At 44.4% G+C, this 15,104-nt stretch overlaps 5 protein-coding genes across 5 annotated transcripts; 1 reads left to right on the top strand and 4 right to left on the bottom strand.

Moving 5' to 3' along the window:
* Window positions 1–3,438: 3,438 nt before the first annotated feature.
* BT62DRAFT_919936 (uncharacterized protein) lies at window positions 3,439–4,491 on the bottom strand (the record flags this gene model as incomplete). The annotated part of the gene is made up of 3 exons (XM_043184188.1): window positions 3,439–3,596; window positions 3,634–3,731; window positions 3,752–4,491. 3 exons carry the CDS (start codon window positions 4,489–4,491, stop codon window positions 3,439–3,441), a joined length of 996 nt encoding a protein of 331 aa, XP_043040204.1.
* Window positions 4,492–6,398: 1,907 nt separating this feature from the next.
* Window positions 6,399–7,733, bottom strand: BT62DRAFT_932165 (uncharacterized protein). The gene has a single exon (XM_043186301.1). It carries the CDS (start codon window positions 7,355–7,357, stop codon window positions 6,809–6,811), a length of 549 nt encoding a protein of 182 aa, XP_043040203.1. The 5' UTR covers window positions 7,358–7,733; the 3' UTR covers window positions 6,399–6,808.
* Window positions 7,734–7,818: 85 nt separating this feature from the next.
* On the top strand, window positions 7,819–8,787 carry BT62DRAFT_968554 (adenylylsulfate kinase). The gene is made up of 5 exons (XM_043188907.1): window positions 7,819–7,916; window positions 7,966–8,051; window positions 8,114–8,263; window positions 8,317–8,521; window positions 8,577–8,787. Exons 1-5 carry the CDS (start codon window positions 7,889–7,891, stop codon window positions 8,711–8,713), a joined length of 606 nt encoding a protein of 201 aa, XP_043040202.1. The 5' UTR covers window positions 7,819–7,888; the 3' UTR covers window positions 8,714–8,787.
* Window positions 8,559–10,232, bottom strand: BT62DRAFT_135216 (thaumatin-like protein). The gene is made up of 12 exons (XM_043179810.1): window positions 10,167–10,232; window positions 9,974–10,089; window positions 9,906–9,912; window positions 9,804–9,853; window positions 9,685–9,754; window positions 9,536–9,631; window positions 9,409–9,478; window positions 9,269–9,361; window positions 9,129–9,215; window positions 8,993–9,076; window positions 8,850–8,939; window positions 8,559–8,798 (listed from the first exon to the last, which is right to left on the bottom strand). The coding sequence occupies exons 2-12, from the start codon at window positions 10,063–10,065 to the stop codon at window positions 8,773–8,775; spliced, it is 765 nt and encodes a 254-aa protein (XP_043040201.1). The 5' UTR covers window positions 10,066–10,089; window positions 10,167–10,232; the 3' UTR covers window positions 8,559–8,772.
* A 1,120-nt stretch (window positions 10,233–11,352) lies between these two features.
* BT62DRAFT_894480 (uncharacterized protein) lies at window positions 11,353–11,679 on the bottom strand (the record flags this gene model as incomplete). Its single annotated transcript, XM_043183181.1, has 2 exons — window positions 11,353–11,444; window positions 11,493–11,679. Coding segments are annotated over 2 exons (279 nt in total), but the record flags the coding sequence as incomplete, so codon positions are not given.
* Between the last annotated feature and the right edge of the window lie 3,425 nt (window positions 11,680–15,104).

Here is a 15,104-nt window from a genome sequence, read left to right as displayed (position 1 = left end):
GCTTATCAAAGTAATCCATAGCTGCCTTATCTCCCATCTTGTACTTCTTAATCTTTTGCTTATGCACTTCCTGTACTGCTGGATCAATGAACTTGTCATTTAACATATGCTTGAACACCAGCCAGAATGGATACCGGTAATGTCCCCATGTGTTCGACCAGAAGTTCAGGGAGATAAAAATCTACAGTTGACTATCTCACAATGCATGATGTCAAAATGCATAATTCTGACTTTGCATATGGATTGGGCTGGAACGCAGTTGAGGAGCAGGAAAATGGGCTAGAAATACATATTGCATAATGCATATAGTTCTAGTTAGGAATATGCATTGTCAGATCGAAAATTATAGTAAGCTGATATGACATTATGCATATATTAGAACAATAAAGAACATAATTTGTTTGTATGGACTATGACAAACACAAAAAAAATTATTGTAAAGCGATACAGCCTATATCTCTATAAACATGCCTCCTAAACCAACATGAAAACCATATGCTAAACCTGGAAATCCATATGAGCATACAAAACAGAAGGAGAAAGTCCCAATATACATATCATCAGCTCAGCCTCCAAAGCAGATCTCCCACCCACATCTCACAACAGGAGACTGGCTCGTAGTATTCAAATATGTTGATAACCATCCTTCCTATCGACATGCTGACATTGTGGCACATTTCACAAACCAAAAGGAAGGTGCACTGCTCTTTACCCAATCAACTCTTTCACAGAAACTGGCATCTCGTACAAAAATTGAATAGTGTGCAAATGAGAACTCTAATGCACTATCATCCAAAAAGTCTCATATTGTCATCTGACCTGATGTGGAGCATGCTGTTGCATCCTGGTATCAGACCATGCAGCTCCGAGATGAGACTGTGACTGGTGCAATGCTGATAGAGAAGCGAAATTAGATTGAAAATCTGATGAATATTCCAGAGAATCAGTGTTTGAAAGGAGAGGGATGGTTGAGGTCATTCTGCAAGGCATAGAAGATTCAGGAGGTTCGGCAGCATGGAGAAGCAGGCTCAGTGGATATGATGGCAGTGAAAAAAGAACATGTGTGTCTTCACAGCATTATGGTGAAATATGCAATGCGGAACAGATGGAATATTGATGAATCTGGTCTTGTCATCTTTGCCATCCTAGATCATACCTTGGCATCTGGTTCTATGAGTGGATGAAAACAGGACAAGTTCCACATCACTATGTGTTTTGCTGTAAATGCAGATAGGAGTGAGCGAATGCCAGTTGTTTTCATTGGCAAGTTAAAGCAACCACAGTGTTTCAAGAAAAAAAGTCCAATGGCAATGGGATTCTATTATCAGAATAACAAGAAGGCCTGGATGATGAGCAAAATATTTACAGAGTGGGTGAAGATGTTTGATTTAAAAATGAAGTGAGAGATGCAGCAGGTTCTGCTGACCTTGGACAACTTTTAAAGGCATTCCATCGCTTATACACCCTATAACACAAAGCTGGAGTTCTTCGAGCCCAATATGACTCTATATGTTTAGCTGCTAGATGCTGGTATTATCCACTGCTTCAAGGCACATTATCGGAATGCCATGTGTATCCATGCACTTGATCTCAATGATCTTGGAGAGTCTGAGATCTTCAAGCTTGATCTCCTTGAAGCTATGACTATCGCTCATGATGCTTGGGCAAATGTCAGCAGTGAAATGATAGCAAACTGCTGGAAACACACTGGTATAATGCCTGACAATGCATCCGAGTCACAGTCTACCACACCATCCAATGATTTTCAAGATGCCTCACTCCTCAAGTCTGCATGGAACCTTGTTTGTAACTTTGCCTCAACAGACAAATACATGCTTCCAGGGATCGAACAGGTATTGCAGGATCTACTTGGAAACCAATATGCTAATGCTGACTGGTGTCCTGCTCTTATAGCTGTTATGAATGCAGAGAATGATGTTGGTAAAGCACTGGAGGCAGTCAATCAGTTGGCTTCTTTGTCACAGTCAAAAATGAACACACCTCCCACCCAAATTGCCCTCATTCAACAGCTCCAGACAGCAGAGATAATGTTGAAGAACCATCTTGTTGAATTGAAACAATGAAATCACATGTTTGGTCCCATTCCAACCATTGAAGAGATGGTTAACTCTATTGCAGAAGAATATACTGAAGATCTTGAGGTGATGCCAACAGATGAGGAGATTGTTGCTGCTGTCAAGCATGATATTGCAGTAGAAAATGGGGAAATAACTGTCATTGACAATGATGAGGAGGAAGAAGAGGAAGAGGAGGGTGAGAAAGAACAGACCTTGATAACTACAAGGAAAGGATTTGAGCTTATTCAAAAGCTGGAGGCATTTTGTGTTTTACAAGGTGACCAGGGTGGATTAGTACCACAGCTGAGGAAGTTGAGAGGGGCATTATTCAAGGAGATGCATAGAAAGCTGACCCAAAAGCCACTGACAGCATTTTGGAGAAATGACAACATTGTCACATAAAGTCACATATCACATCATATGCTATTTTGGTTCTGCATAAATCTATAAATGCATATGGTTTTGGTGTCTCCCAACCATATGCATTGTGAGATAGTCAACTGTACCATGTTTTGGCCTTCTCTTCTAGGTAGGAAGTGGCAAAGGCGACTTTGTTCATGTCAGTTCCTAGATACCCAATGTAGACTTCAAAGTACTGTTCGCAATCTACCAGAAATCTGTCAATGTCATCGGATGCCCCTTTGAAAGGGTGGGGTTTCCGAAGAAGGTCGAGGCAACATTGGAGGACATTGGCATTTTCCAGCAGCACCTCCATTGGGTTGGGTTATCCTGCAAATGGTGGCTGTTGCCATTCTGCTGGTGGCTCTGAAAATGAGTGGAGCAAGTTGTCATCAGCAACCAAACTCCCCTTCGGGTCTTTGATCCAGACAATGACCCTATTTCGAACAGTAAATCCGAGGCAGGTGGCCTCAGAGTCATCTCGTTCGGGTTTCTTTCCTGTTCCACTGGTTCCTGCCTGATTGGGGGGTGGTTGTCCTCCTAAAAGCCAGCCTCCTTTGCTGGTTCAAGGGTTCTAATGTTCTGTTATGGGCCAGGTTCAGACCCTGGTCAGCCAAGTTGCTGTGGTTTGAATGGAATAGTCAGAGTGTGTAAGGGTACTTCGTGCTGATGGGGCTCAGTATATGGCTTATTTTAGCATAATAGAGGGGATTCTCAGCATTGGTCATATAATCAGAGTAACCTGATAAGCCAGTGGTCAGCTTACCAGATACTCGGGGTGTCTTTGATTGTATGTCTGGGCTGCATAGTTGGTTGCTGCCCATCTCAGAATTTCTGTTTGCTTGTTAGTGTCTGAATGTAAATATAATTGTCCCATTTGCAACACCACCCAGGCAGCATTGTACTATAAGAAGTTTATCTCTTGCAGGTAATACCCTTGATATTCCTGTGTCCTCTCCTCTCAGGCCAACCTGTTCACTTCTTCTTCATCTGTCTTCTCCTGCGAGTCATATGGTGGACCCCTAGGGGGGTTGCTACTCTCCGTTTCTTCTTCCTCATCCTCATCGTCCTTCTCAAGGAGGGAACCAGCAGGCTGGTCATAAATACTCTCCCTGACCTCTTGTTATATCGTCGCTTTGCTCTCTTGGCTGAGTACTCAGGCCAACGACTAAGGGGTTTTCATAGGTGGTGGCTGGGCAGCTCCCAATGCTGGAGTTATACCAGTTTCCCCCAGTTGCTCTTGTCACCTCCACTCTATCACAATAGAGACAGACATTGTGCTGGTAGTCATCATCGATAAGCTGCCTGACAACCCTACTTTCGAGAAAACCTCAGAGAGTGCAAGCAGGAATGTGAGCATTTCTGGGAACCCATAGTCTGTAGTGCTCAAGAACAGACTCATCACTCCTGAAGATGGAGTCTGCGCTGGAGGTTCATAATGAAAGAGGGTACTGGAGGGTTGGGGGTCTTGGGTTTCATCTGGTTCAGGTGCCATCAGCCCAGTATTCCAGTATTCCACTGCTTGAGGTGCTAGGTTCTCAAAAGATGGAGGCAGAGGTGAAAGGGTCAGCTCATATGGGAGTGAGAATGCTTGTGACCTCAGGCCATATTCTATACCAGTCTCCAATGTTGGCTGCTTCCAGTTGGACCCTTTTGACTTCTTGCTGCTCGTTTCTATGGTGCTCATCATACTGCATAGCTTTCTGCCTCTGCTGCTCATGAACTGTGGCTTGCCCCTCAGGCTCATGACATACTGGCTGCAGCTCATTCTGCTGCCTTCACTCCTTCTGTTGAACAGCATTGTTGTAGTTAAATGGGATGATGAAGTCTCAGGTTGGGAAGTACCGATGGACAGTTTCTTCCTATACTTGTCATCGCTGCTTGTCATCTGAGAGAACCCTCCCCACTCTAGAGCTGGCCCTGGTGGAAGGATGGAGGCTGTGAGACTGGCTTCAAGAAGCTCTGGTATTTGACTGCTGAGCCATCTGAGGGGCATCGAGAGAGTCCCTGGCATGGTCAGCAATTCTATGGGTTCAGGAGATGGAAGAGGGGGAGGGAAACTGTCAGAAGAAGTCCTCTGGGAGGTCTTCATTCTTATGGTTGGAGGGGGGTTCTAGTACAAGTATACTGTGTCTACCTGAGACACCAGAGTCTGAGTGTCTGAGTTGAAGAGAATGTTGTCCTCCTGCTTCTTCTTGACCATTCCCCTGATTCATGCTGCTAGGCTCAGCTTCTGGGAACTGGTAGGTCATTCTTCAGGATTCAGGAATGTCATGGAGGGGAAGGTCGGGGGTTACGTTTTGTAGGATTTTGCAGATTCATAGAAATTCATTGTAATGTCTGAGAGCCCAAGTGGTGATTGAATGGCATTTCTGGCATAGCTGGATGATCACCAACAATCCTATCAATGTTCCAATGATAGAAGAGAGGAGTTCAAAGAACTTGTGGTTGAAATTCAGGTTGGTAGAGGTTGTAGGGGGCATTCAGTTTCTCAGCACAATTGGGCTTGAGAAAGGGAAGTCGAAGCTTCAAGCTAATTGTTAGGCTCAGGTGTCATGTGAGCGATACCACATGGTAAACTGCCATCCCTTTGCACTTTGAGGAATTGGCTGAGTCCACTGAATGTGTTTCTCACTGATTATGACTCAAGATCAAGTATAGACTCGAGGTAGAATAGTGAATGTAAACTTTAGCTTGAAGCTGGAGTATACCAGCGAGAGCTGTGGGTCTTAAATACTGTACAAGTTGTGCTAATAATATTACCACTAATTGTGTCTGTCTGTGTCCATAGTGCCTATTGTCCTTGAGCATTGTTACAGTACATAAAAGGTTGCTTGTGCATTGTCGAGCATCGTTGTTTAAGATGAATGATGGATGGGCTAGTTGTGATGACCAAGCTCTCCCATGGTCCTATGCATCCTGACTAAGCATAAATAGGAGTAGAATCATAGAATAAAAGGGAAAAATCATAACATGAGGCAATTGCAGTAAGCTGCTCAAGGTTAGCAGATTCAGCAAGCTGACCTGCCCTGAGATGCACATGTAGGCTGGTCTACCACTGTGTGGCAGATCAGATGATATCAGCCTCAGTCCCACAATATAGAGGCCAATATAAAGATGCCCAAGTTGCTATCATAGTGTTATCTCAGTGATCAATAGAAATAAGGCCAAGAACATTCAGATATAATACCTATTATCATTCTAGAAACCTAAGAGCATGAGGTTTTTCCTCAGGAGTGGAGGATCCTGAAATTCAATGTAACAAAGAAGCATGAGAAATGTTCCAGCAGAGTGGAGAAGAAGTGGATTGAGGCTCAGATTGCACCACAGAGCATGCCAGTCAAATTTTGAGCAGAGAGGCGACAGAAATCTAGTGTGAGAGCTATGGGTGACAGCAGATAGCAAGGTATAAGATACAGGCATGTGGGGCTAAGACCCTCTTTTCCTCACCTTTGTCTGCACTTTGTGATGCCTCCCCCTTCCAACTTCATTCACTTAAAATTTCATCACTGGCAGGGAGTGCCATCTGACTGGACTGCAGAGCATGCCCACTCATTATACAACTCAATCATGGCTGACCTGACCCAGAGGAACAGGACTGTCTGCACCACTGCACATGCCCATTGGATAAGGAAATCCATCTGATTCTGTGTAAGTCCTCTTCATCCTCCCTATGCTTTTGATAGCACTGAATCTCCTGCAAGACAAGACCACTCACATTGCTCATGTCTCTGGCATCCCTGCCTCCATCCTCCACTGACAGCAGGTGTCAATCCTCCGGCAGATCTGCCCTTTCTTGTAGTGCTTCTGCAACCCCAGCATCTGCGAGAATGCGGTTCACAGTCTCACTTTCTGCCAGGACTTATTGGAGATTATAGGAGAATGTGAATTCCCTTCCTTTTTCACTTCCGACATCGCTCCCCTCAGTCGGCATGGCGAATGCCACTATGGTGTCGTCCGATGATGACACTGGCCCAAGCGACACGGATGGTGACGACAGAGGAGTGGAGCGACATCGCGCCCTGTAGTGGCTACGAGGCGGACGCGGTACCCACCCATGCAATGGACGTCGACCCGGCAGACATGGATGCTGGCGATGATGATGAGGAGCCCAATGGCGAGGAGCAGAGCGAGGAGATGCAAAACATGTAATTCTACTGCTAGCTGGGTAAGGGGAACACAGGCACCTCAAAAGCATTCTCCACTATCAAAAACTCTCGAGTTCACCTTCTCTTTCAGCACCGCACATGAGTCCACAATGGCATCTCTAAAAGGACCTTTATATCACTGAAATACATAATCCATGTTCTGAACTAGCCTTGAGAGGTCACTTAGCTCCTCGAAGATTCTCTGCCAAGCCACAGGTCAGTGATGGCGTTCAACTCAAGACGGGGGATATCAGGCGGGAGAACCCAGTCCTTGACTGTGTAACGAGTAAAGGGCAAATGAAACATAGGGGAATCACATTGTTGACATTCGATCTGCAGGACCTTCAGACTCTTGGAGGCGAATTTGACAATGTTGTTGACCGAAGAAAGTTCATAGGGAGAAGGGCATAAAACATGTAATTCTTCCAGGTGATCGAGGTACACCGACCGGTATTCGGGAGAACACAAGCCATCCCAGAATGGGGAGATCATGGAGCAGTAGGCGTCGATATGCATCTTCTTGATACGAGAGGGGGACATGGTCGGGAGGATAGGGGCATCGTCCGTGCCAGAAATGCACAAGGCCTGTATGTACAAGCCCGTCACATTGGGAAGGCAGAGAACAATGATGTGGAACTGTAGGAATCCGTGCCATTGGGGACGCAGATCTCGAGTCTGGTGATGGCAAGGTATGGAGCCGAGTACCAGAACGTAGGTAAAACCTTGGCCCATTAGCATACTTGGTCCGAATTGTCATTCAGACAGCCTTCGTCCCAGAGGGATAGTGTCACAGAGGATGAGAGGGAGCGCATGAGCTTGACGGTGAAACTCTCATACTCGACTAAGAAAAAGTCGAGGCACCAAATTCGGCTCGCTTGATATACTGGAGCAGATTAGGAGACCTGTGCACCATTGTAAAGAGGCGCATAGACCGGGGACTGTCAGGGTTGTCTCAATCGGCACAGCGGAAGAAATGGACACGTGTTCGGTGGTAGAAGGCTCGAGAGACAAGTGAGCATGCTTTAAGCGCAGAGGGCGATGCGTGCAGGTAGTCGACTATCATGTCGACTAACTCTTGCAGAAGCATGGTGGCAGGAGGTAAACAGTCTAAGCCACGGAGCCCACTTTTTGTTTGCCGGTTTCCCAGGATGGAAGGTCAAAAACACAAATATTATTATTTTTTTTCGGAGACCCGCTTTTCATCGATCGCGTCAAGATGACGAAAGCCCATAGCCAGAAAATTTCTCCTATTGATCTCCTGCGATGGCCACAAACATCACCTTCCACCCTGGTACGCCCGGTCACCAAACATGATTAAGAGGTGACCATATCCCTTCAAGGCTCCATTTCTCCGGAAGAGCGAAAGACGTTGCTCAGCCAGAAGGGCGTGACGATTTGGTTGACGGGGCTGAGCGCCAGTGGCAAGGTTCGTTACTGATACCTACCCTAATGATTCACGTAAAAAGAGCTGACAGAGGCGTGCTATAGTCAACCATCGCATGTGCATTAGAGCAGCATCTCCTCCACCTGCACAAGATCTCTTATCGCCTCGACGGTGATAATGTCCGTTTTGGATTGAACAGGGATCTCGGGTTTGACGAAAAGTCGAGGAACGAGAATATACGTCGGACAAGCGAGGTACGTTGTCTCTAGGTATTGATTAATCTTGCTCATCCGCGCTGCGCAACCAGGTTTCCAAACTGTTCGCCGACTCTGCATCCATCGCTATCACTGCCTTCATCTCGCCGTATCGTGTAGACCGGGCATTCGCAAGGGAGATCCACGAAAAGGCATCGCTTCCCTTTGTTGAGGTCTTCGTTGATGCCCCTCTACATGTGGTCGAGCAGCGGGATCCAAAGGGGCTGTACAAGAAGGCGCGCGCAGGAGAAATCAAGGGTGCATTTCATCGACCTTTACTTTGCTCAGATACCATGTTGACACCCAACGATAGAGTTCACGGGCATTTCTGCCCCATACGAGGCTCCAGAGAACCCAGAAATTCATATTGATACTTCGATTACAGATGTTGCAGAGAGCGTTCGGATAATCACAGAGTTTTTAACAACTAAAGGCTATATATCCGTATAGAACAAGACCCCGGTGTACAAGTAGACAAACTCTATAAAAGCCAGATAGACAAGAGTTTATCATTGTGCTGATGGGCAAAAAGTCACTAGAGTACGGATTAGCCATGCTGAAACATGAATATGTACGTTAAACCAACCTGTATAATCCGCTTGCGTAGCCCCTGGGCACGTCCAAAGGGAAGTGTTATCATCATAGGCATACGCGTACGTAGTCGGACAAGCATCCTCTTCGTACACATTGAGAAAATCAACCATTTAAAGAGATGAAAAAATAGCATACTGAAGTAGCTATAATAGGACACTCCGGAGGAAGGACAAGTCGCAGCCACATTGTGAGAACCCGTACAACAGTTGGGTGAGTCCTCTGAACAGACAGAATTCAGCCAGGATCGACGACGTGATGAAAAAGTACATACGTTTCTGCTCGGGCGTCTCAGCCAGGCACGCAGATTTACAACCGACCGTCTTTCCATCTGGTCCTGCCAGTGCGAGTTCCTGTGGGCCTTGATCGAACTATACTGAGGTTTAATATTCATGATTGGAATAAAACACACACAATTCGCATTTAGGTCGGCGGCACAGATGGGCGCTTTGCAGCCACCAGTGGGTGTGACGAGCATCGGCACACTGAAGCCATCTACAACGGAGACTGCGACAATCAGCCTCAACTGCATCTCTTCAAAGGCAGGGATTTACGATCGTAGTTATCCTCTCCCCCTTCGTCGGCTGCCAACGTCCATTCCGCTACGGTCACCGGGGGTACACCCTGTCGACAAGTATAAGCATAATCAAAATGCATCATTAATGAACTGGAGCTTCTTACCGTTCCGGTATGAGGATCACAAAGAAGGCCTCCGTTACAGCCTCCCGTAACGCAGAAAGCTGGTCCTTGTTTCGAAAAGTCGCAATCTGTGCGTCCCTACGACCAGACTCCGTCATCAGATAGGTGTAATGTCACAAAAAGTAACTAACCCAGATGCGCCCAGAACTCCAGTTGCTTGGTACGTTGAATGAAACCGAACTGCCTGCAGGGGCTTCCCAACTAGATCCATATCAGAACCAAAGACACTAGAAACAAGAATAACGCTCACCCAGTATTGTGATCAGGCACCGCCTGGCCTACGTTCAAATCCGTAAAGATCTAAAATGGATAAGCAACGCGACAGGATACAAGCACCGAAGAGGATATTCACAGCAGGCCTAGATAAGGGGTAGAAAGTACGCGATTGAATTGGCGAGGGCCACGCAGATAAAGACTCACCAGATGGTATACGAACACGAATTCATAACCGTAAAAGTGCGCGACGAAACACCTGGGGTGAGAATGAAGAACAGAGCGACGATGGCCTGCATGATCTAGGTGGGAAGTGAGATGCACTGAACCAGAGAAGATTGAATCAGAAGGAATGTAAGCAGGTCGAAAGTACTCACTCAGAGAATTTATATGTACCCACCAAGAGATGTCCGTCCTGCTGATGACGGGGACAAAATCACTTTGGACCGGTCGTTACTACCCCTGTTTCATGTGAGGAAATCGTAGCAACATCCGATATAAGATTTGATACCACCTCGACGGTGACAATGTACTGTTTGGATTGATTCATAAGGATATCAGATTTGACGAAAAGTCGAGGTGCGAGAATATACGTCGGAGATGCGAGATACATCGTCGTCTCTAGGCATTGATTGATGCCCATTCCTGCTGTGCACCAGGTTTCTGAGCCGTTCGCCGACTCTACATCCATCACTATCATTGCCTTCATCTCGCCGTATCGTGTAGACCGGGATTTCGCAAGAGGCATCGCTTCCTTTTGTTGAGGTCTTCATTGATGTTCCTCTACATGTAGTCAAGCAGCGAGATCCAAAGTTATACGTTTCCTTCTGTTGCACTGATGCCGACCCAAGCGAAACGACAATTTATTTTAATGTCAGAACTTGAAAAGCGGTGCCGTGAAGCACATCGTACAGGCAACCAGCTCCAAGTCGATGCCAAGGTTGAGGCCTTGGGTGTTCTTGCAAGGCGGAGGAATGATCAGAAGAGCGACCTGGAAGATAAATATCAGAGCAAAGTACAAGTTGAATTCAACGTTTAATTGAGTGGACAACACCACGATCACGTGATGTCAAACACTTTTACTGTTATACCTCTAATGAGTAAATGGAGTGTCCGTTATCAGTAGTGTAGACCCAGGTTTACCAAGAAACGCGGATTCAGTACCCCCCTGGTCAACTAGCCTAGTCTCAAAAAAGAACAATGCCAAAATATATTCATAGTATTCACAGGTAGTAGGCATCAACTCTCACAATGGACATGAAGCCGATCAGGCTATAATACAAAGATTATTGAAGAAATTTACCAATACAACTTGTTGATGGATTACTTTGCTCTATACCATATCCTCTGGTCACTTTCTAGATGAACTGCTCCTTTAGTAGAATTCAACAAAGGTTTGAAAACTCCATAGAAAATAGATGGTGCATGTTAATATACTTTTGGAGCCTTGGAACAGGAATACATCATAAAATGTCATTGCAACTGAGCACCAAAAAAAATCAGTCTCATAAAAGGGCACCAGATCTAATATTGACTGTGTAGAAGCCTTGGTGAGAGAGATGTTCATGGCAGCATGGTTAAAACACTTACTTTGAGTAAGTATAGATATGTCTCCCATAACCGACCATTGATGTGACAATTCTGGGACCCAGATCACAAGCAGGATTGAACATGAAGACTATTCAAGTACAATCAGGAGTGCAGGAGAAGTGGAGAGTGAATACACATAAACTTTTCATACCTGGGGAGGCTGATATACCAAGCAATGCAATGAAAAGGATGGTGGGGAAAAGTCCACTTGGAGGTGGTGTATTTCCTGGATCAATAGTAGCAAGAATAATGAGTACAAGCACTGCAGTGCCTATAAATTCTGAGAAGAAACAAGAAACATTCATCATATATTCTAACTGGTATCAGAAAACATAACAATGAGAAGGAGTCGAGAGGAAATCTCACAGGGTAGGTACCATTGACATGCCTTGAATGTGTCCATATGTAAAATTTTGCAAAATACAGTACTACATACTAAGTAAAAAAGTACTACTAAGCATAGCTTACCAGACATAAGCATCAGAACAAGGACCTAAGAAATAGGTGAGAAGTCTGACCAGAGACTTTCTTCCAGGAAAAACCATGCCATGTGGAGAGAGCAAGAGTCATCTTGAAAGTTCTGAGTTTGATTGCATACAGGAATATGATAACACATACCGCAGGATTGATATGAGCACCAGATATTCCCATGCTCACCCAGATGCCAAGTGCAACAACTATGCCAACAAATAAGGAAAATGAATGAACAATGTATTCACTACTACCGGCAGACCATCCAAAGTGTTGGGATAGCAATCCTGAGTGAGTATGAGAACATACTCGAAGATATGATGCCAGTCAGCAGCAGCTGACTTGGATCATGATCTGAACTTATTTAGTATCTTGTAGAAAGATCTCAAAGTAATACAAAATGTATTTAAGTAGAATGTTTTTCTCTCGAGAGGCTAATTCTAGTTCTCTGTTACATTACTCTGCTCTCTACTTATAACAGGTTATGGGCCTCAGCCATAACTGAACTTATGTCACTACTCACTTTGCACTCTTTCATACTTTACATACACATGTAGAACCACATGGATAGCCAGTCCATGTATAGAATTGACCCCCTTAAGGGCCCAGAAAATTATCTGACATGGAAAATCAAGGTGATCGATATCCTAACTGATTTAAGACTGATTGATTATGCAGATAGAAGCATTCCAGCTCTGGCAGACATGACACTGGTGGCAGATTGGAAGAAGAGTGATAGGAAGACTCTTTCAACAATAAGATTGTGGGTTTCTGATGGCCCACTGGTATATATTACTGGTTCAAAGACTTTGGCAGAAGCCTGGAAAGCTCTGGAAGATATGTATGAGTCTAGAGGACCCATGGGAATTGTCCTTGTCAGAAGAAAATTCTTCAGAGCTCAGTGCAAAAAAGGAGAAAACATAGAGAAGCATATTAGGACTTTGAGGTCCTATCAGGAGGAGCTGGCATCCCTTAAGCAGAAAGTCAAGGAGGAGGACTGCTCTATCACACTGCTTATATCACTCCTGGAATCATGGAATTCATTCATCTCATCAGTGGATACTGCTGACTTGAAAGATTCTTACAAGTTGATTTTCCGAATTCTTCAGAAGGATATTCGACTAAAGAAAAAGACTTCTGATCAGACTATGACACTTGCAGCACATGGCAAGAAGTTCAATTCAAAAGTCATATGTTACGAATGTGAGAAAACTGGTCACATCAGAACAAATTGCCCAAATGGGAAAAAGAATTCTGGAAAGTCATGGAAAGGAAAGGGAAAGGGCCAGACTCAGGCACATATTGCTAAATCGGACTCAGAAGAAGATGACTATGTATTTTGTGCAACAGATGTCGCACTTACTTCACTCTCAGAAGTATCATAGCTAGGAGACTCTGGCACCACTAGACATATAGTCAGAAATAGATTATATTTTTCTGACTATGTTGAAACCCCAAGACATGAAGTCATTGGTGTAGGCAAATCCAAAGGCTTAGGAAGGGGAACTGTCAAGATTAAAATGGTTGAAGGGGAAAAGATCACTCCAGTCACACTAAAGGAGTGTATCCACTGCCCTGATGCACCATTCAATCTTATGTCGATAGGGCACATTACAGATGCTGGATTTGAACTCAGATTCAAAGAGTCCAGAATGGATATTATCTCACCACATGGCAAGATAATCGGCCATGGAGATAAAATATCAAAGCTGTACAGCCTTGACATTATTGTTCCAGAAATAACCCAGGCCCATGCTACAAAATCAGCCTGATCATGGCAAAAGTGGCATAATACATTAGGCTACTTAAATATGAGATCAGTAAAGAGACTATTTAGAAAGAAAATGGTCAAGGGGATGGATATAGATGAGTCAGCTGAGCCTCAGACAGATTGCATAGCTTGCATAAAAGCCAAACATCATACCAAGCCATTTCCACAAGAAGCCAAAAAGAACTATACTGAAATAAAGAAAATGACATTTTCAGATCTATGGGGGCTGGCCCAAACTCAGAGTATCCATGGTGAAAGGTATTATATAAGCTTCACAGATGAAAAATCCTGAAAGACAATATTGTATTTTTTGAAGTCAAAGCAAGGTATGGAAATTTGAAAGAAGATCTAGCAGTATCAAAAATACATCAAAGTCCACAAAGGGAAGGATCTGAAGTTTATGAAGATTGACAATGGAAAGGAATATGTCAATGAAGAGGTAAAGGAATACCTCCAGGACAATAGCATACAGTTGAAATTGACTGCAGCATACTCTCCATCTCAAAATGGAGTTGCTGAGAGAATAAATCAGACTCTTGTAGAGCATGCACATGCCATGCTAGAAGAACATCACTTATCGAAGTTTCTATGGCCCAAGACAGTGGCATATGCCATATATTTGAAGAACCGATCACCAATCAGGGCCATCAAGAATGATCTAACCCCAGAAGAAGTGTTTCAGGGTATGAAACCAGATATTTTGGCACTTCAGGAATTCAGAGTAAAGTGCTGGGTGTTGCAGCAAGATAACAAGAGGTCAAAACTAGATCCAAAGTCAAGAGAATTTATTTTCACAGGTCTTACAGATGAATTCAGAGCCTGGAGATATTATAACCCTCAAACCAGGCAGATTCAGATCTCAAGAAATGTTATATTCTCTGAAAACAACACTACAGAGTCTATAGACACTGACTATATAGCCTCCCACTCTTCGTCACTCGAGAGGGAGTCAGGGAGCAAAGTCGAGCAGACTCTGGATGGAAATAATGGCATTTCGGACGATTCCATGGATGCTGGAAATGCTGAACCAAAAGGGGAAATAGTCCCTAATGTGTCATTGATCAAATCAAATTTCCCAATATGGCATAGGAAAGTGATCGAGCTATATGACAAATCAGTCCAGATTGCATCAAAGACTCAACCGAGTTACCGGACACTTCATAATCCAAGTGTACAAGCTGTGAAAACATTGGAACAACAGCGTACCTCAGAAGAATCATCTTTAGAAGCCATAAATGTTGCAATAGACTATGCATGTATTGGGGAAACTGCAGACAATCTCAGTGATGAGCCATTAAGCCTTGAAGAAGCTAAAACAAGGCCAGACTGGCATCATTGGAAGAAAGCAATGGATGAAGAATACAATCTATTGACTTTCCTAAGCACATGGCAACTGGAAGAATTACCCAAAGACAGATCACTTGTGGATTGCAAGTGGACTTACAGATTGAAAAGGGATGGTGATGGGAAAATCACCAGGTACAAGGCCAGACTTGTTGCAAAAGG

The sequence above is a fragment of the Guyanagaster necrorhizus genome, assembly GCF_019112545.1.
Source record: "Guyanagaster necrorhizus MCA 3950 unplaced genomic scaffold BT62scaffold_12, whole genome shotgun sequence".
NCBI classification, from domain to species: Eukaryota; Fungi; Basidiomycota; class Agaricomycetes; order Agaricales; family Physalacriaceae; genus Guyanagaster; species Guyanagaster necrorhizus.
This window is presented reverse-complemented; position numbering and strand designations above follow the sequence as displayed.